The sequence below is a fragment of the Lepisosteus platostomus genome, chromosome 7, assembly GCF_059453375.1.
Source record: "Lepisosteus platostomus isolate fLepPlt1 chromosome 7, fLepPlt1.hap1, whole genome shotgun sequence".
In the NCBI taxonomy this organism is placed as follows: domain Eukaryota; kingdom Metazoa; phylum Chordata; class Actinopteri; order Semionotiformes; family Lepisosteidae; genus Lepisosteus; species Lepisosteus platostomus.
In genome coordinates this window covers 244,037-264,027 of record NC_142617.1, presented here as the reverse complement: position 1 = coordinate 264,027, position 19,991 = coordinate 244,037, and the positions used below count along the sequence as shown (strand labels likewise).

The 19,991-nt window shown below is 39.8% G+C and overlaps 2 protein-coding genes and 1 long non-coding RNA gene across 16 annotated transcripts in view; 2 read left to right on the top strand and 1 right to left on the bottom strand.

The window, feature by feature from the left end:
- Positions 1–8,476, top strand: part of LOC148657701 (arsenite methyltransferase) — a 64,560-nt gene extending 56,084 nt beyond the window's left edge. For 7 of the 8 annotated variants that reach the window (XM_088638333.1, XM_088638329.1, XM_088638335.1 and 4 more), the window contains 7 exons: positions 1,260–1,396; positions 1,748–1,817; positions 2,684–2,765; positions 4,451–4,582; positions 6,115–6,257; positions 6,974–7,096; positions 8,072–8,476. In XM_088638333.1, coding sequence (XP_088494459.1) covers positions 1,260–1,396; positions 1,748–1,817; positions 2,684–2,765; positions 4,451–4,582; positions 6,115–6,257; positions 6,974–7,096; positions 8,072–8,176 — 792 coding nt within the window. In that variant the 3' untranslated portion in view covers positions 8,177–8,476. Of the gene's footprint in view, positions 1–1,259; positions 1,397–1,747; positions 1,818–2,683; positions 2,766–4,450; positions 4,583–6,114; positions 6,258–6,973; positions 7,097–7,618; positions 7,738–8,071 lie in introns of all 8 variants that reach the window. The other variant, XR_015939967.1, reaches the window with a different exon arrangement.
- Positions 8,477–8,627: 151 nt separating this feature from the next.
- Positions 8,628–12,418, bottom strand: LOC148657700 (uncharacterized). Its single transcript, XR_015939969.1, has 2 exons — positions 12,277–12,418; positions 8,628–9,392 (listed from the first exon to the last, which is right to left on the bottom strand). It is a non-coding gene; the product is annotated as an uncharacterized LOC148657700 (long non-coding RNA).
- Positions 9,021–19,991, top strand: part of usp25 (ubiquitin specific peptidase 25) — a 34,381-nt gene continuing 23,410 nt past the window's right edge. For 3 of the 7 annotated variants that reach the window (XM_088638314.1, XM_088638313.1, XM_088638311.1), the window contains exons 1-7: positions 9,021–9,244; positions 13,354–13,431; positions 15,424–15,568; positions 16,061–16,184; positions 16,475–16,637; positions 18,014–18,100; positions 19,199–19,336. In XM_088638314.1, coding sequence (XP_088494440.1) covers positions 9,203–9,244; positions 13,354–13,431; positions 15,424–15,568; positions 16,061–16,184; positions 16,475–16,637; positions 18,014–18,100; positions 19,199–19,336 — 777 coding nt within the window. In that variant the 5' untranslated portion in view covers positions 9,021–9,202. The remainder of the gene's footprint in view (positions 9,245–13,353; positions 13,432–15,423; positions 15,569–16,060; positions 16,185–16,474; positions 16,638–18,013; positions 18,101–19,198; positions 19,337–19,991) is intronic. The other 4 variants (XM_088638318.1, XM_088638312.1, XM_088638315.1 and 1 more) reach the window with 2 other exon arrangements.

The window sequence follows — 19,991 nt, the reverse complement described above, 5'->3', positions numbered from 1 at the left end:
AAGATTGCATTAAAACTGAATGTTCAGTGACTAACGAAAGTATATACTGAGCTGGAAGCACAACTCAAGAACACTTGAGTGGCAAAGCATTTCTTAGTAGTTAAACAACAAAAGACCTGAAAAAAAAGTAATTTACTAGATAATAGGGGAATTCTAATTGTTGACACATTTTTACAAGAGAAGGTGTTGGTAACCTGCTCCCTGCTGTAGAAAAAGCTTTATCAGTGCTGGCCATCAGCAGCTCACTGAACAGAAACCGTGTGGAAAAGAAGGGAGATGTTTGAAATGTTGATCTTCTGCAGGGAGAGGTAATCCCTGCAGTCTGTTCATCCTGCTCTCCCACCTGCTGGGGCCTTGTCTCATGGCTCATGGCTGCCTGTGGTTCGTCCTGCTGGGCTGAGCTGGGGGAGGGTGTGCAACAGATTGCCTGAGGTAGACATGGTGGTAAGCAGTGGCAAGAGAGCTCTCAAAATAGCTTTTTAAAGACGCTTGTAAATAGTGTGGCTGTCATCACCTATTTTATCTTTTGTAAAGCCTCTTTCTTTGTGGTTGAATCCATCAAAAAAGACAGGAAAAACAAACCTGGAGTGTAGTTACATCTAGTGTCAGAGTGGTTCATGTGTTAACGTGTAGTTTCCCACACTACCACACTACTATTACTTTTTCACTGTAACCAAGTAATCACACCATGGTTAGACTGTTGTGTTCGTCTTGTCCTCGCCATTCTACTCTGGCCTGTAGACATTGACTTCCCCTGTACCCTTAAAAAGCACAAGGGAATTCACTCGGAACAAAAAATACTCCAAGGGTGGATGAGGAACATACTCCAAGTTACTTTAAGAAATCGCCAGATGAAATTTGGAAAGTTAACTCCTGAACAACCAAATGAGCTTAATGGACCAAATGCCTACCCCTCATTTGCAACCTCTGTCAAGTATTTTTATGCTTCAGAAGTTATCTGGTTGTTTGGTGTTGTAGGTGAGGTGTATGCTTGTCCAGATGTTAAGTATTGGTTTGGGTGGCACCACAAATGAATATGCTATTATAAAGCATAAAGCATTATAAAGCACAATCATAGAGTGCATCTTTCTATGGAGTTATCCAACAGTGTATAATTAACTACTAATAAAGCACATTTGTTAATGGATTCAAATATTCTACAGTAGTGTTATAATTTTTACATAGACATGCAAAGTCTGTCTTTTTCTTGTGAAAAATGTGATTTTCTTTTTACCAGATTTCATATGTTTTATTATTAGATCCTGATATCACGTAAATACATACAGTACCATCAAGAAAAGTTTGGTTTTGAGAAGCCCAACACTGTGTTTGTTCAGGGATATGTGGAGAAACTGTATCAAGCTGGTATCCAGGATGATTATTTTGATGTCCTTGTGTAAGTAAAGGATGATTTAATTTGGCAATGTTATGGTTTTGAATTTAACCTTGAATATGGAAATATCACCTTGATGACATTCTTACAATGCTTATGTGTTATGTATTATATCAGCCAATGAGTACAAAGGCAGGATCAAAATGTGCCTAAATCTCTGAAGCTTTGTTGAAGGATATAAAGTGAAAGTATCTAATTTAGTAGAACAATAAATTAAAAAAATAGATTAGCACACTACAAGAGCAATCTGTGGAAATGTAACTTACTTTCTTTAGGTGACTTCCGTATTCTAATTAAACCTGCACTTTCATTAAAAGCTAACCAAAGGATAATTATCTTGCCTTTATTTTCCAGTTCAGGCTGTGTATTATGTTTGTGTCCAGACAAGGCTGCAGTCCTGAAAGAAGCTTACAGAGTTCTCAAGGTAGGCCCTTTCTGTCCAGTGGAATTCATGTAAACCTTAGATTTAAAATCGACAGTCGTTGTGAAACTTGGCGATTTATTTTAAGTATCTTGAAAGAGCTCAGCAATTAGGGACATGTGTTCAGAGTGCAAGTTGAGCCCTACAGCCCAGAAATTACACACCCATGCCTGTCTGTGACAGGACCTACTCCGCGATTGAAGGGAGCACTCCTCACCTACTAGTGGGCGCGCTAGTCCTCTTGGTGGGAGGAGGGCTCTCCGATCCTGTGAACAGGCAGTACCTGCTCCTTCTGAACCCTGGATCCCAGTGCTGCTGTGAGCAGGATTCGACTGGTGAATCCAAGCACATGTAGGAGCTGTGACATTTCAGAGCTGGGAGGTGACTGCATCACATGAAACAAACCTTCAGGTCTTTCTTTGTTTCTTATTGGGTCTGATTTTCTATGGACCTTTTGTAAAGAAAGCAAAAAGCCCAGAGTAAAGCTGGACCTTATATGAGACAGGAGCACTTATTTTTCCCTCATTAGTTCGCAGGCCAGGCGGACAGTATTCTTTGTCTTCCTGTACATTCCCTGAATGTTGAACTCCTATTGTAAGGTGTAAGGACTGTGATTAGCAGGAAGCAGTAATGGGTTCAGCTGGTATTGCCGCATGAAGGTGCACATGGGATGTTGGAGCTCCTCACTGCTGCTCCTGGAAAGCCCATAATGCCCTTCCCATCCAGCACTGTATGACTGCATTAGTGCCCATCAAACATAACATGAGATCAGAGCTCTTACCATACTTAGTCAGAGTAGAAGTTACTTATGAAGTCGTATTGCTCTCATGCACTATATAATGGCTAAAAAATAATTCCTTCTGTTGCAGGAAGGGGGCGAACTGTACTTCAGTGACATGTATGCTAGCAAGACCGTTCCTGAAAATGTAAAGCAAGATGAAGTTCTTTGGGGTAAACGTACCATTTGAATGATTAAAAATCAGTCTATTTTAATTCACAGGTATTGAATAATTCATCTGTTCATATCTATTACTGGAAATCATTTAGTTATTAGTCATTTAAATTAATGACTAATAATTTAAAGATTGAATTTTAAAAAATGCACTTTCCCTCTATCAGCTGGTACATTTATTTCAATAACTATCACCCAGGTTTTTCTCAAGGAGACGACAATCTATAAACCCTTCAGACTCCTATTCCTTCGATCCTCTAAACCAGTGGTTCTCAAACTGTGGTACGCGTACCGGCAGTGGTACGTGGCGTGCCGCCAGATGGTACGCCAAATGACCCTGGAATTGTGTTGTGTGCGCTGAAAAAATCGGGACGGGTTTTCATATTTTGTATTTTTATACGTGTCGAATACGCAGCCTACGTACTACGATACAGTGCGCGCTAGTACTTCAGTGGACACAAGAGATACTCTGTAATTCTATACCACTCTATAGGAATGCGTGCTACGGACGCAAGTGACCAATTGTATTTAAAAAAGCTACTGTATCTCCAGCAAATAGGGAGAAAGGAGAATGTGCGTGATTTTGGAACAATGCCAACGTTGTAAACACAGGAATGCATAGAAATGCGTGCTATGAACGCTGGTAATCTTGTGAGCACAGGAAAGCGTGAAAAATAACAGAAAAATATTTAAGAACTGTTCTAAGTTAATTTGAGAAAAATACACCGAGCGTCTCTGTGTTTCTCTCCCATGCGCATGAAATAAATACTTAAAATAAACACTGAAATAAAAACGGAAACCTGGAAAAATGCACGCTTGCGGATTGCTAAAGCAGGTAAGCCCCACGCTATTATGTGTGGAGAAAAAGCTGCTGAACAGCTCGACCTGCTGCTCCCCCCGAAAGACAGTCATTCATAGAATTATTGAAATGAAGGATTATATCAAAAGTACGCTGACATCTGCTTTGCTCAACTAAACAGGCTCACCCCTCTCACTGAAATGGTGCTTTTTTATTTTTTATTTTTTCTGTAAAACACTTTGAGAACCCACATTTTAATATATCAAACAAAGTTTATTATTATAATATTTATTATATGTATGTGTGAGTGTGTGCACATGCGCTCATGTTGGTCATTGATAATTTCTGGGGTTCCTATGAGATGATGACTTGTAGGTGGTACTTGGATGCTTTGGTTGGATTAGGGGTGGTACTTGGTCCAAAAAGTTTGAGAACCACTGCTCTAAACACAACTTCTGATATATTTATATACAGTATGTATACATGTAAAGATGCATATCTGTAGCTTTCTGATGTTTTTTTTAACATCCAAATTAACACACAAGGGCTGGTGGGGAATTTTTTACATTAAGTTTGTAGGCTTCTTGTAGATGCCTGAAATTCATGGTATTATCACTCCTGTATCTGACTTAGCAGTTTACTGAGGCTGTCCTTGAGAAGGTGCTCTGTAAAATAAAAATGTGAATCAAATTTTAAACACCTTATGGAGAATTGGAATTCTTGCTGCAGAAACATCTCCAGTCAATTTGTTTTGAATTTCCGATATGAGAAATGATCCATAAATGAAGCGGGATGAGGAGTTTCTCAGCTGTAGTTGCTGTCAGTATTTCTCAGTAAATCAGTGGTCGGGGGCGGATAATCACTAGTGTGTTTGATTTGTCGCAGGGGAAGGCCTGGGTGGCTCCCTGTACTGGATGGACCTGATATCACTGGTGAAAGATATAGGCTTCAGTAGACCCTACCTTGTTGCTGCCAGCCACATTGTCATACGTAACCGTGAACTCTTGGAAAAAACGTGTAAGTAGGAATTGGAACACACGCAAGGCTGAAGGACCTGATGGCATACCCAGTCGCATCCTCTGAGCCTGCGCCAATCAACTGGCGGGTGTATTCACAGACATTATCAATATGTATCCGGCCCAAGCCATAGTCCACACCTGCTTCAAGACCACCATCGTCCCAATACCGAAGAAAACCATAGTGACATGTCTTAATGACTACCGACCAGTGGCACTAACACCTGTCATCATGAAGTGCTTCGAGAGGCTGGTCATGGGGCACATTAAGGACACCATTCCGAACACACTGGACCCGTACCAATTGGCTTACTGGAAACTTTCAGAAACTGCAAAATGGACATGCCCCTATCCACATCAACGGGACTGAAGTGGAAAGTGTCAGTAACTTCAAATTCCTTGGCGTCCATATCACTGAGGACCTCACATGGTCTCTCAATGCCACCTGTCTGATCGAGAAAACGCAACAGCGCCTGTACTTCCTAAGACAGTTGAAGAAGGTTAAGATATGTCCCCAGATCCTCACTAACTTTTACAGATGCACTACAGAAAGCACACTGACAGGTTGTATCAAAGTGTGGTATGGCAACTGCAGTATTGCTGACCGCAAAGCCTTACAGCAGGTGCCCAGTCAATCACTGGGGTTGCCCTCCCATTCATACAGGATATAAATGACAGACGGTGCTTGAGGAAAGCTCTAAGCATCATCAAAGACCCCATACACCCCAGCTACAGACTGAGCCTCTACCATCTGGAAAACGGTACCAGAGCATTCAGGCCTGGACTACCAGACTCGGAGACCGTTTTTACCCCCGCACTATCAAACTATTAAACTCCCTGCCTCTCTCGCCTACGATCTGAACCTACAGTGCCTTCTGTCTTACCAAACACTCAAACACATCTTGAAATCTACCCCTACCTCACTTCAAGTAGCTCACTCCCCATAATTTTCTATCCTTTATTTCATTATGTTGATATTATAATATCTCATTATGATTTTGCACACTGCCTGTCGTCTCGGTCTTTCTTTTCTTATACAATTGTATTGTTGTTTTTTGTATTACTTATTGTCTGAGAGCTAGCTAAATAGCATTTCATTAAACCATATACCTGTATATGAGTATAATGACAATGAACTTGAACAGGTTCATTGCACGACATTGGTGTTATGAAATTAATCTTCTTCAAAAGGTGCTGTTATGTAACCAGTGGGGCATTTAACAGACCCAGTTTTGAATATTCTACAGTGTGTTTGTTAGTGGTTTTCCTGGAGCTTGTCTTCATGGGCTGTGCCACACTCAGCCACTAGAAACTATGAGCTGGAAAAGGCAAAGAAAAAGCAACAGGCAGAGGTTTTGTCCATATGTTCCTGTTTTTCCATTTTTAAATAGAACAAATTATTTCTGCTGAAAATTTATCCCATGGAAGAGACAAATTTTGGCTCTCTGTTACACTAATGCCAGAAATTACATAATTGATTTGAGTGCTAATTTACTTACTTTTACAGTATTAAATGCTTTTTTTATTGCTTAGGTGATATTACATATGCATCTGGGACATACCGTGTCTTTAAATTGCCAAAAAACAGAACTAATGGAAATGCCATCATGACATACCAAGGGACCGTGTCTGACCATCCTGACCAGCTGGTGTTTGATGCCTCTCACACCTTCAAGGTACAGTATGCATGTTCTCCAGAAATTCTGCCTTGAGTGCGGACACGTTTCTGAGTTAAACATCTGATCAGATTAGAATGGGAAACAATGTGTATCCCTCCATTAAGATTGTAATGAAAAGAAAACAATAAGCAGTGTCCACTCCTCTTTGACATTGTTGGGTTGTGCAGCTATGGAACAAGCAACCCAGCCTTGTTGTTGAAACTGATAACCCTGGCTTCTTTCAAGAAACAATTGGATAAGATCCTGGGATCAAGTAACTACTAACTTCAAAATGGATTAGATGGGCCTCCTCTTGTTTTAACCAATTTACCATGATTTACTGTTCCAGTAAACTTGTAAATAATCCATTAAGGCAAGTGTAAAGCATGGTGCAGCATGTTTCACTGATTTGGTGATGCACAGTGATAACCTAGAATAAAATTTTCTGTGGTATTTGGAAATTATTTTTTCATTCTTAAAATCTGTTCAGTGAGATTTGAGGTAGCGAGTTTTAGTGCAGAGTTCCTTGTCAGTAACTACTGAAAGAAGTGAGCTGTCCTGCCCATAGCTGTGACTGGTCTGACTGCCTTGTTGCTGATATGATGCCACTGAAACTGGATAGCTGATCTTATGAAATTAACATTTGCTCGTATTTGTTTCCATGCAGGGTTAGTTCAGCTCTATAGCAGAGCTATGTTCTGTTTGATACCGTAGTGAGAGCATTTTGTCTCCAGAAAGGTGTAGCTGTTGAGGTGGATGCCGAGACGGCTTCTGTTCTCCAGTACTCCCGCTTTTCATCTGACTTTTCCATTCTGAACGCTGATGCTCCTCTGACCATCCAGGAGAGTTCACCTCCGGTGAGGACATTTCCTTGCAGAGCCTGGGGAAATGCAGCCTAATGCCAGTGTTTCATGTGAAACATTGGCTCATTGTGATAGGTGCATTTTATGTCATTAGAGATTCTTCTGTTTGAATTTAGTAGTCTCTGTCAAATCCCCCTGTGTTACACAAAAATAGTATGCATGTCTGAAATCCTGAAAAGTCTCTTGACCATTGTGCCTACAGTATATTCATATTTTATTATTTTTTAATTCTTCAGCCAAATCTCCTGGTAATTGCTGTGCTACAGCTTGTAGCCTAATTTCCACCTCACAGAAACTATTGTTCAGGCTCAAGCCTACACAAGCACCTTCACCCACAAGGTCACACCACACTTTTTAGCAATCGATTCGGCACATCTTGCAGCCCACTGCCACTGTGCTACATGCGGCATCCCACACAACTTGCATATCCCCTGCTGAACACTCATGTAATGTAGAAATCTTTTTAGTGTGTGGTTTGAGTGATATGAATGACCACCTACTATTTGTTTTTCACAGTTGGAATGTAAAAGGCAGTCAAACCACATCCAAAATTCAACTGTAAACCAGTTTTGAACCGCTCTCATCTAAATTAGAAATGAATGTGGGTCTGTCTCCAGGACTCTGAAGTATGACAGGTGGCCCAGTATTTTTAAGATAATTTATACTAAACCTGTAATAAATTTGGGTGCTTTTATGTTCAGGGTTTATACTTAAATTACATTTGATGTTGATTCTTTAATACAGAATTAGATGAAGCTCCTAGTTTACTGGGAAATTAAGATGTACTGTGTTTTTTAAATGTTTTGTTCGCAATATTAGTTGTTTCTGGAACCCATGATCCCAGATAAGAATGATTTTAATAATCTATTGCTTAAATGAATCATTGAAATCTTTGAGGTCCCCTGTTTTTATTTTCTTAAAGCCACCATGCCTCCACTCTTAAAGTCTTAAAGAGACTTTTTTTTTCAGTATTCCCACCTCAACCCTTTCTTGCTTGCTGACCGGCTGGGCGCGTCCATGCTGCAGTGTTCCAAATCGGGGGCCAGAGTGGCCTGTGAAGCAGCAGTGAACTAGCAGGAGGTCTGCAGAAAGCCCTGGGAGGCAGGAGGCGCAGTGCTCTGTCCAGTTACCCTAGTCACAGCTCCCATACTCATCTCTTTGACAATTTCAGCTTTGGTACTCTTTCTGAACATTTCTGAGGCGTGTTTCTTCCTTGATACAGTATAGTGCCTTTTCCTTCCCGACTGTAATCTTTACACCACAGTATTAACAGAACTGTTTGCTTTAGACTGAAGAGGCAAAACTGGAGCCTAATACAACCTGCTCACGGGCTGCACTGTCCAGCTGCAGTTTTAATAAAATCCATGATAGCAACTCAGCCTTTCTTTTCTGTTTGGAAGGGGTGGAAGGGAAATGTGGCTGAATGTTGTTACGAAGAAAAACCGAACTCTGAGAAACAACCTACATTAAACAGGTTCAAAAAGTGTTCTGTTTCTTTCTTCGTGGTGAGGAATCTGAGAAGGTATTCAACTTCACAAGAGTATATTTTATTTGGCATAGCAGTTTGGTAATCAAAAACATTCATTTTCTACTCGTCCATAAAACTGAAGATTGCTGTAGAGGTGTTTTTGTCTTTTTTACTCTTACAATGTTTGCCCCACTGTTAACCACACAAACTCTTGGCTAAGGCATTATTTTTACAGACCCCAAAATATTTTTAGATATTAAATGAATCCTAATTGCACGGATCATGCAAACACTTAAATAGAGGTTACTCCATTCATCACGCTTCCCGGGTACGGAGGTTTAGCTAAATTCTCACTTCTGTAGATTACATTTCAAAAACTGACACACGCACCACGGGGTCGCTGACGCCATGTTTGTGGGCCTGTCTGATTATACGTCATTGCAGCCAGTCAAGGCCAAACTAGCTGATCTCGGAGAGCCTGGGTGTCGATGGGCTTGTGTTGACTTTTCTCCTACCTTGCCAATGGCTCCCGTTAGTGCGCTGATAAACAGGGGGACATCTTAGTTATATGGTTTTTTTTTCATTTTCTTGCCATATTCTTGTTAAGTTTGGTTCGGTTGTGTGTTCCGGCCATGACCGTGGAGCAGAATGTCCTGCAGCAGCACTCTCAGAAGGTAGGGTGGGTGTTGGGGAGCTGCTGCCGAGAAGCGGCGCGGCTGTGGCTCAGTGCCCGGCAGGGTGGACGGTCTCCGGCGCCGCTGCCAGTCGAGTCTCCGGCTTCTCCAGGACAGCGCTTCCACGCTGCCTGGGCGAGCTGTAACACTGGAGAAAATATTACTTTGGCGCTAGGCGGGGTTATTCGACGTCGAGGATTCATTAGCTTTGCCTTCATCGTTTTTAAAGCCGTGCAATTTGCTGCATTCCTAAAGCAAATTACCCAGTTACCCTAAAATATACCTAGGAAGTGAGAATAGTCGTAATCGCTACACTTTATCTTAAAATGCTCGGATGGATCTTGCGTTGGAGTTTCATCAATAATTTGACGAATAACTAACACGAGCCAGAGCCAGGGCCAGATGGCTTGTTTTCGGGTTTTTTTTTTAATTACTATCGTTTAAGTATCGTTTTCTTATCTCCTCCTATAATTCTGTTTAACAAACAAGATTCGGAAGAGAGGTGTTGAAAAGTGACTGTTGTTGTTTATGTAGTCGGGATAGAAATGTGGTATTGATCACAAACGTGCAGAAAACCGTCTTTTTAGTTGTGTGTAGCAATCGTAATGGAGATCTCCTGTAGTTTGTGCGTGTCCTCAGTACTGTATAGTTACTGATGGTAATAGTAGCATGCCTGGCGTTTGATTATTAAATAGTGATGTTTCATTGTAACTCCTCATCATTTGAAACAGATTTTACAATAAAGCCCGGTAGAGATCAAGAAGTTAAGCTTGTAAACGCAACTGTCTGGGATTGAGCCCGCAATTAGTTACATAACTCTTCCAGCCTTCACTGCCCTGCTGTGATTTCTGAACTGTAGTACCCGAGCAAGCGTGTGCAGATTCCTTTACTCCTGGTTTCCATTTCTATATAGTTAATGCACAGCGTTTGGTGCATTTGTTAGATTTATTACTAATATCTGTCAATGTTAGCTTAATATATTCCTGGAGGGGATTGGTGTTGTGTTAAATGTATAGTACTAAAGTGAAAATATTATTGTATTTGCTTCAGTAGAACAACAAGCAAGGGGCAAAGCAAAATAGCCAAATGGGCTCCCAGAATTGATAAGCCATTATGTTCTGGAGCAAGAGGCACTGTGGGCTAAGTACTGTTTAATGTTTCCTACGTATTACAGACACAAGCCACAGGGACAAGACAAGAGGGAGTGGTATAGGATTTCTGTGTTCATTGGAAACCTAGAATCTTGTGGTTTTCTATTCTAGCTGGATTCTTGATTTGGGTCAGTTGCTTAAGCCCTTTATTAATGAAATCATGGTTTAATTAAGCCTTTTTTTAAAGGTTTTTAAATTTAAATCTATAAAGTGGGCTATTAAACTACAGAAGTGGAAAGAAAACATATAAAAGAAAGCTATAACCATGTACAGGGATTATTCTTTAACCAGCAGCCTCCTGCTAGAAGATCCATATATATTGTGTGTCTGAGAAGTCTTTTTGGCTACACTTTAACATAAATCTCAGAAAGTCTGTTCTGTAGTTCATTTAACTTTTGTGAGTATGCAAATGGATATAGGATACTTTTTTCGCATGCAGGTGGTAGTGCACAGAACCAAGACACTGCAGAATCAGAAACCAAAAGTATTACCACAAGCAGAAACAACTGAATTTCAGTCCTTATTTGATTCAAATCAAGCGTAGCTCACTTTAAAGTATGTGGTATGGTAGAAGACATCTTGCTTTAAGTTGAATGAATAGTTGTATATACAGACTATGGAGAAATTACACTGATATGGGTTTACATTTTCTGCTGCATGGATAATTGTTCTTCACCTTCTTCACCTTGTAAAAAATAAACAGGTAAACTAAACAAAAATGAGCTCCTCTGACATGGTCAAGCCAAGTTCACTTTAAGACTGTGATGTGTACAGAGTTGGCTCCACTGGTACTATATCTAGGTCGAATGTGGAAATAACATTGACTCATTGACTTTACGAATCATTAAAGTAATTAACTCTTTAGAGAGGTTACAAACAATGGCCCATCTAGCCTCTTTGGTGGTTTGGAACTAATTGATCCAAGCTGATCCAGATGTTTCTTAAAGAAGCCAGGGTATCTGCTTCAACAGCATGGCTGGGGAGGCTGTCCCATGGTCTCAGAATCCTCTCAGAAAATTGCCTGCTTTTCCTGGGTTCAGATGCACCTTCATGTAGCTTCCACATGTGTCCTCTGGTTTGTGTTTCACTGTTGATTCAGTGTTAATATGCTGTCGTTTTAACCATTATCAGAAGAATGCTTATTCTTGGTAAGGATCATGTTAATTCAGTCTATACCCCAGAACTGTAGGGCGCAAGGTAGGACTATATCCTACGAGGCTGCAGTGCTGCTATGTTTCGTACTGAAGCAGATGAAGACCAAGAGTAATACGAAGTGACCATTTCTGCACAATTTTTGACAACTGCCACTAAAGACCAAGACTTAACAATAGTAAAAGACTTTTAAAACAAATTTCAGTAGTTTATTCTCCTAATGTTGTATTTATTTTTCTCCAGTACAATAGTTGTTGAGACTTCAACCATGCACAGTCGAAACAGTCTGAATGGAGGATGCTATAGTCTCTGCAATAGCTCATTAGTTTGGTCATTTTAGGCCATTACTCTGACCACATTGATTCAGTCAGGTTTTTTTGGCAGTTGTTGTAAGAAGTACTCATTAATGCTTTTAACAGGTTTTGTGTTTTCCTGAATATCTTCACATATACTATGCACAGTACATCTCAGTGACGTGCATTTATTTTTAAGGTGTTCAAAGTTTTCTAGTTATACAGCAAAGAATGACCACTGTGCTGTTTTAACAGTAACATTCCCGTAACATTGTTTTGCTGTGACATTAGCCACTGTTTTGGTTGCTTAATATACCGTGGAGCACATTACGTTTCCATAATTTTTGTTTCCAATTCAGAAGTATTGATATGAGAATTTAGTGCTCTTAAACCAGCATAGCTCACTAGATTTATAGAATGAGATGCAGCTCTTTACATGTTCTGCTTTTGCTGAGGCTTCTCTGAGCAGCAGAAGTTTAGTTCTGGTGTCCGCTGGCACTCTTGTCTAGAGATGCTATTTTGGATGGGCAGTTGTAAGAGCAGTGTTACATGTTGAGTGTTGGTTACAGTCTTGTGAGTCAGCACCACAGCATCCCTCAAATCATGTGACTAGTAAGAGGGCTTATTCTCAGCTTGTGCTTGGCTGGTACAGTCTTTACGTTGCACTAAAGATATTGTCCGGGGTGTGTCCTGCCTTGCATCCATGCTTGCTGGGATGGGCTCTGGATCCTATCCGACCCTGTAGTAAACAAAGTGATTAGAAAATGGGTGGATGTAAAATATATTTTTTATGTTCTATCTGTGCTCTTATCTATTTGCCTGTCTTGCACACTCTTTGCTTATTTTCAAATTAGCATATTATTATTGAGAGTTTCAGAGACCATAGGGAGGAAATCAGTGTCAAAGTATCTCAGTCCTACTTTAATTTATTTCCTTCATAAAAAAGCAATTAATTAGTAATCTAGACTTAATACAACACACTATTTAAGCTGAAAGTATTCTTGTGATAAATCTTGGCTTTCTAAGCAAATGGCTCTCAGAACATTAGGATTTATTGAGTTACTAGCATGTATAGCATGCTCTGTGTTTTTATTTGGCCCTTTTGTTAGTGCTAACCAAAACCGATCAGTAACTGGAATATGTGGAATATGGAATATGATTGAAGCATTTGTTGCAAGTTAGAACGTTTCTGCAATTAAAAATATTAAATATCCAAGTCATTGTGACATTAATTCCTCTTCCCACAAGTGTACGTGATATTGCAGTAGGTCTTCTGTCTGTGAATCAGGAAAAAAATGGACTTAATCCTCTTTGTGGTCTGCAGCAGTTTGATGCTCCCAAGAGTGAGCTCTGATCTGCTGGAGTGCCCCATGAATCTGACTACCATTAGAAGCAGTGGCACGGACAGCACCAATGAGAATGTCAACCCCGTGTTGCCAGGCAGAGGTTGTGAAGTAAAAGTGAAAGGTGGGGCTGTGGTGTGTCATGCTTTCTCTTTGCTGTCCCCTCACAGCACCAGCAGACACTTCTGAACCAGCTCCGAGAGGTCACCGGAACCACAGATGTCCAGCTTTTACAGCAAGCTCTGCAGGTAGGGCTTGGGAGTTTGCATCCAGTGACTACAAACAATCATCTTTTCAACACCGTTATTTCAGTGAGCCAACTTGCTATCAACTAAATATCAACTGTGCTGACACAGTTAAACTGCTTCTGCATCAGAGAGGATATTAATTTTCAGTTACATAGGCCTGTCTTTTTATTCTTCAATGCCAGTTCAACGTATTGAAGGAGGAGGAGACTAAGCCCTTCTGAAAGGATACAGTTATCTCGGTCTGTGGCCCCATGAGGAGATTAGCGAACCACACATAAAGTCATGCTTGAAAGTTTGTGAACCCATTGCATAATTTGAGATGTTTTGTTTTTTAACCACAAAATGCATATTTAATCAGAATTTGTCACTTCCTAATTGAAATAAAATATAATTATTCAACAATTTGAGTGTTTTGAAAGAAAATGTCCATGCAGCAAAACAATACAGTATACACACAGTATACAGAAATTGTGCAGGTGCAAAAATAAGTTCTATGACTTACATCAAGGTAAACCAGGATAATGTGGGTCAATGACAGAGTGTTAACCAATTAACCAAGGTAACCAATGAAATTGAAGATCTGAAATGTTAGGGAGGAGCAAACAAATAAATTCAAAAGAAAGCAGGTCAGTTACTCTTACTACGAGTCCAGTATCATGCCTCAAACTAAGGAAACATCAGCAGACTGAGGAAAAAAGTAGTAGATGCTCATCAATCTGGAGAAGCCATTTCAAAAAGATTCGGACTCCATAAATCCACTGAAAGGCAAATAGTGGAGGGCATTTAAAACAATGACAACCCTGCCAAGAAGTGGACATCCTACTAAAATTTCACCCATGGCCACAAGGAGAATTAAAAAGAGGTAAAATGTAATCCTAAATTAACATCCAGAGAACTACAAATCTCCCTAGCTGCCTCTGGAGTAATAGTGCATAGATCAACAATAAGAAGAACTCTGAACAGAAATGGCATCTATGGAAGGGTCTCCAGGAAGAAGCCTCTTCTGTCAAAAAAGAATAAAGCTGCCCGTATGAAGTTTGCCAGAGACCACCTGGACAAGCCTGAAGAGTCCTGGAAATCTGTTCTCTGGACAGATGAGTCCAAAATTGAACTATTTGGGCACAACAAGAGGGCCCAAGTTTGGCGAAGAGCCAACACAGCCTGCCTCCGGCAAAACCTTATTCCTACTGTCAAGCATGCTGGTGGGAGTGTCCTTTTATGGGGCAGTTTTTCTTACTGTGGCCCTGGGCAACTTGACATCATTGAGGGAATAATGAATACTGAGAAATATCAAGGAATTTTTTAGAAGAATGTCAGGCCTTCAGTTCAAAAACTCAAGCTGGGTACAAAGTGGATGTTTCCAAGACAACGATTCTAAACATTCAAGTAAGTCCACTAAAGCTTTGGAAGAAGAGTTTCCGTGTCCTGGAATGGCCAAGCCAAAGCCCTGACCCAAATCCTATTGAAATGCTGTGGCAGGACCTGAAGAGGGCTTTTCATACAAGACTTCCTTCAAACCTTACAGAGCTGGCGGAGGTTTGTAACAGTAAGTGGGGAAAAAATCCCTCCAGCAAGATGTCAGAGACTGATAATTGGTTATAGGAGGCGACTGTGTGAAGTAATTCCTGCCAAAAGAGATACACAAATTATTGACTAAAACATTTTCTTTTGCACACAAGAATATCTGGTGTTTTGTTAAATATCACAGCCTAATAATCTATGAGTTCAAATCCCTTTTTATATGTGGGAAGTCTTTAGGATATTCATTCTATATATTCATTAAAAGTTTAGGTTCATATAATATCTAAAATGACCACCTTGAAGGGTTCACACATTTTAAGCATGACTGTAATACTGAATTGAACACCAGCAAATGTGTCCCCCTTGCAAGAAACAACCAGGCGTAGATTGACCTGGATCTAGCTAACTGACGCTCTCAGATGCTGGTGAGTCCGGGTGACTGGAAGCTAATGTTTTGTGTGTCTCTTAAAGGTTAGTAATGGGGACCTTGCAGAGGCGGTTGCCTTTTTGACAGAAAAGAGCACAAAGGTTCCCCAGCAGGATGAAGCCACATACTACCAGACTGCGCAGATTGGAAATGACAGATACATCAGTGTGGGCAGCCAGGCTGACACAAGTAGGTATTTCAGATTTGTCCTGGGTTGTGTAATGCCAGGCTTTGTATGATCTGACTGATGCCTAGGCTGAATTAGTCCCCCAGTCCCCAAGGGATTAATGAGCTGTTTATAATAGAACAGTGCAATAATTAGTTAATTGTAGGTTTTAGTATAAAACTCCCCCTTCAAGCCTATTTATGCAGAAGGTGTGTATAATTAGTAAGGTATGATTTACTGCTTCAGTTATGTTAGAGCAATATGTTATGCTTAAAGATGGCTCCCGGTATGAATTTAATAATTAATTGCATAGTGGTGTGTAGAAATCTTTGATAAATTCTTACTGTAGGGTTCTTTGGGGTAATAAAGTGAAACTATTGTTTTGCAACGTACTTAATGTTGAAAAATGCAGCACAATATCGTTTTCTAGGTGAAATCCTCTGTTGGCATATTGCTTTGTAGATTTTCAAAGGTCTTAATTTCTTTTTTTACTTAAATTGAGCTTGGTGTTTCAGATGTAATTGATCTGACTGGAGATGACAAAGATGACCTTCAGAGGGCAATCGCTCTCAGCCTGGAGGAGTCCAACAGGGCCTTCAGGGAGACTGGAATCACAGATGAGGAGCAGGCCATCAGCAGGTGAGGAGCTTGGAGCACTGCAATGTAATGACACCTTGCCAAGCACTAGTATTGTAGGTGTTTTATATGTGTTAAGATACAGGTGATGCACTGCGCTGTGCTGTATATGAAAATTTCACTGGTACTAAAGCATGTCAGATTCCGATTTGAGTTTGCAGAAACAAAGAGTGGTGTTGGAAGTATAAAATCTAGAAATCTCTCAACCAATATTGCTAGTTTACCTACAGGTCAAGTCATCTATCAGACTAACAATATTTTTGTGTACCTGATTCCAATGATTTAATCTGCAGAGTTCTAGAGGCCAGCATAGCAGAAAACAAGGCCAGCTTGAAGAGAACTCATGCTGAGGTTTGGAGTGACTCCCCAAACCCCCACGACAGGAAGAGGCAGGAGAACTGTCCGGTTGGCCTGAAAAATGTCGGGAACACATGCTGGTTCAGTGCTGTCATTCAGGTGAGCATTCTTCTGCACTGTGCCTTGGGCAAATGCATGAAAACAGCTTCCAGACATACTCACATTATCCTCAGTTACTGTTTGCTGCTGAACTTTGACTGGTTCTAGTTATAAACTGCCCTATACTGGAGACTGGCACTGTACTCTGATAGATGATGCATATCATATTTATTCTGTATTGTTATACAGACACTAACATTATCCTGCAGCTAGGATCACACCTTTCCCCTTCTCTCAATGACAGACTAATTTTCTTCTACATTCTCTCTATTCATTGTTGGTTTCATTTCACAGCTCTGTACAGTATATGTGTATTCTGCAGTATTCATCTGAATATGTGGGAATCTTAATAATGGCAATAGATCGGGAATTTATCAGTTGTATAAAAATCAGCATTTGCAGTTCTTCAGAGTTTCTTGTTCACAACACTTAAGTGATGTGTTAGTTTAAATAAAAGTGCACTTTATATTTCACAGTTAAATTGGTAACTGTGGTAACGCTTAGATCATGAAGTTAGTCAGAAGGTGCTTTAGAATAATAGCCAGTACTTTTGACCTGGGTCTGTTTTCACAAAAATGAATTGATATTATAATGCATAAAAGATAAAGGTTTTTTTGTGCCTGGGTGTGCCGAATCATTTCTTAGGATTGAAAAACTCTTAAGGTCTCCAGCACTGGGGAGTCTCCTCTTGAATCTGCTCCTGCCTTCGTAGTGGATGCAGAAACTAATCGTGTACTATTAGAAAACAAACAACATACCTGATATGTGTCCAAGGACTGCAGAAATCCAAGATACGCAGTCACATGCTGTTTGCACACAGTGTGTAATTCAATTCTTTAAGGACACAGTGCACATTTACAGACTGGTAGCTCTATCATTTGTACCTTTAGGAGACATTGAATATATCCCTCAGGTTCAGCAATTTTAACACATAAGTCCCAATTTTAATATAAGCATTATCCACTAAAAGGGCACTTATGACTTTTAAATATACTTCAGAATATATGCCATGTTTTGGCCTGTCTATTCCATTTGAATTTAAGGGATATATTTTATAATATGGTGGTATTTTTTGTGTTGTTAATTTCTACAAGTTCTTATAGCATTGTATAAAGAATGTACAGTTAAGATATGTTTGACAGAATTACAGATGTTTTCCTTCATCATGTAAATATTTATACTATGGCTACATGACCAAAATCCTTCAGGACGAGAACCTTCAGAGGAGTGTAATGCAGGTCTTGGAAAAAAATAGAAGCTGTTTTACTGTAACACTCTGCCAATGTGAATAGGTTCCTTTCTTGTAAAAATGAAGAATGTTCAGCATGTTCAGTTTTTTTTGAGTTTCTTAACCTGCGTGTCCTTGTCCATTTCAGTCTCTGTTCAACCTCCTGGAGTTTCAGAGGCTTGTTCTACATTACTCTCCCCCTGCCTGTGCTCAGGACTTGCCTCGTAATCAGAAGGTGAGTAGAGTTCTGCCTCCTTGCTCATAGGCTTCATTCAGGTAACCCAGTCAAGTGTTACAAACAGCTTCATCAAATCAGCAACCTGACAGGCTACATATTTTGGACTGTCTGGCTTCTCACCTTGAAAGCCCCTGGAACTCTTCAGAGCAGCAATGAAAAAAAAAAACATTTGGATCAGTGGCTGCGGTTTCTTGCCCTTTACAAAGGTGCTTATTTATCTTCAGGTGCTTGGCTGCTAGGCACTAACGACTGACAGTTTGCTTCTGGTGATGATGAAGCCGTTTTCCATCATTCTTTTTAAAGTGCTGTATCATTAAATGATCTTGTTCCAAGGCTCCTGATCAATCTCCACAATTTGTCATACTGTGGTAATTTATTTGTTTGGTCATTTATTAGGTCAATATGTGGAGAGTAGCTGATTTGAAAATAATGTATTTTCTCCTTTAATGAGGTGTCGCAGAAGTTTAGGGCTTTTATGGCCTTGTACTGTTAACAATGACAAGACTCCAGATTTTCAGGCTGAGCAGCTGTACACAATGACATAGCTGTACAGGTAAAATTAATAATAATAATAATAATAATAATAATAATTGCTTACACTTATATAGCGGTTTTCTATATTCCAACATCTTTAAGTATGTGAGGGTTGAGGATGTACTTTTACTTCCTTATAAAGTGTTCTTTACAAACGAGAAGCTGAAACTGTTTAAAATTTTTTTAATAACAAAGCCACTTTCTGTCGCGTGTTCTCCTGATACAGAAAACTAAACCATGCCACACCTCGAAGCTGTGAGCATCCACATTAAACAGCATTCATGCTTTTTAAATAATTTACACCATATCCTTCCACCTGTTTAAATTGTTAATGAGTAAATCCTGAATTTATGCTTTTTTCATTTTAACATTGAAGGATCTTAAATAATATACAAAGCACACATCTTTTCTATTCCACTACCTTGTACAATGGAAAGTTCAGTGAATGAGCTGTTGTTGTTAGATGAAGTATACTTTGGATTAGCTCAATTGTTAAATTATTTTTTAGTAATGTATTCTTCATTTGTTCTTTAACATTTCCCATATTTTTCATATATCTAGGAGCGCAGGAATTTGCCATTCATGCGTGAACTGAGACATCTCTTCTCACTCATGGTGGGATCCAAAAGGAAATATGTTGATCCTTCTCGGGCTGTGGAAATCCTGAAAGATGCCTTCAAGTCCACGGATTCACAACAGGTAAGCTCCTCCTGTATTTCTAAAAGAATCCATAGCCTCCGCAGATCACGCCCTTGGGTTTATATAACCCAATGTCATGACTTTCATTGACTCAGCAGAAATGCACTAACAGTTTTATGTAACCACAGTATTGGGCACTTTCTCTCATCACCTTAGTCTAATTTTGCCTCTAGTTTCATGTATTGCATCTGGCTTTGTACAAATACATTTTGACATTGGTACTGTGTTTGTACAGTGATTATACTGAATTTGTATTATCCTAAAGCAAGGTTCACAGTGCATATTCTTTTTATTGTTTATAGTTATATTTAAGTAATTTGTAGTGGTATCCTATATAAATTTCCCTGTGATATTCTGTGCATGTTTGTGTAGACCTTATGCCTTTCCTATTTGTTTAACACATGGGTGCTATGTGAGTTCTATAACAAATGACAATTTAATTTTCTCATAACAAGAAATCATTGCACAACTGTCCTCCAATGCCAGCCTTGTTTACTCCTGCTCCTGGCTTTTCTCCCCTGCATGGTTCTTTTGTTTTTTTAGGTTTGTTGTTTCTCTCATCTAGGATTCTGGCATTGCAGAGCACATCTTCATAAGATTTGCTGACACAGGCTTTCATTTTCTGTCAAGTGCCTGCTAGTGAGCACACACCAAG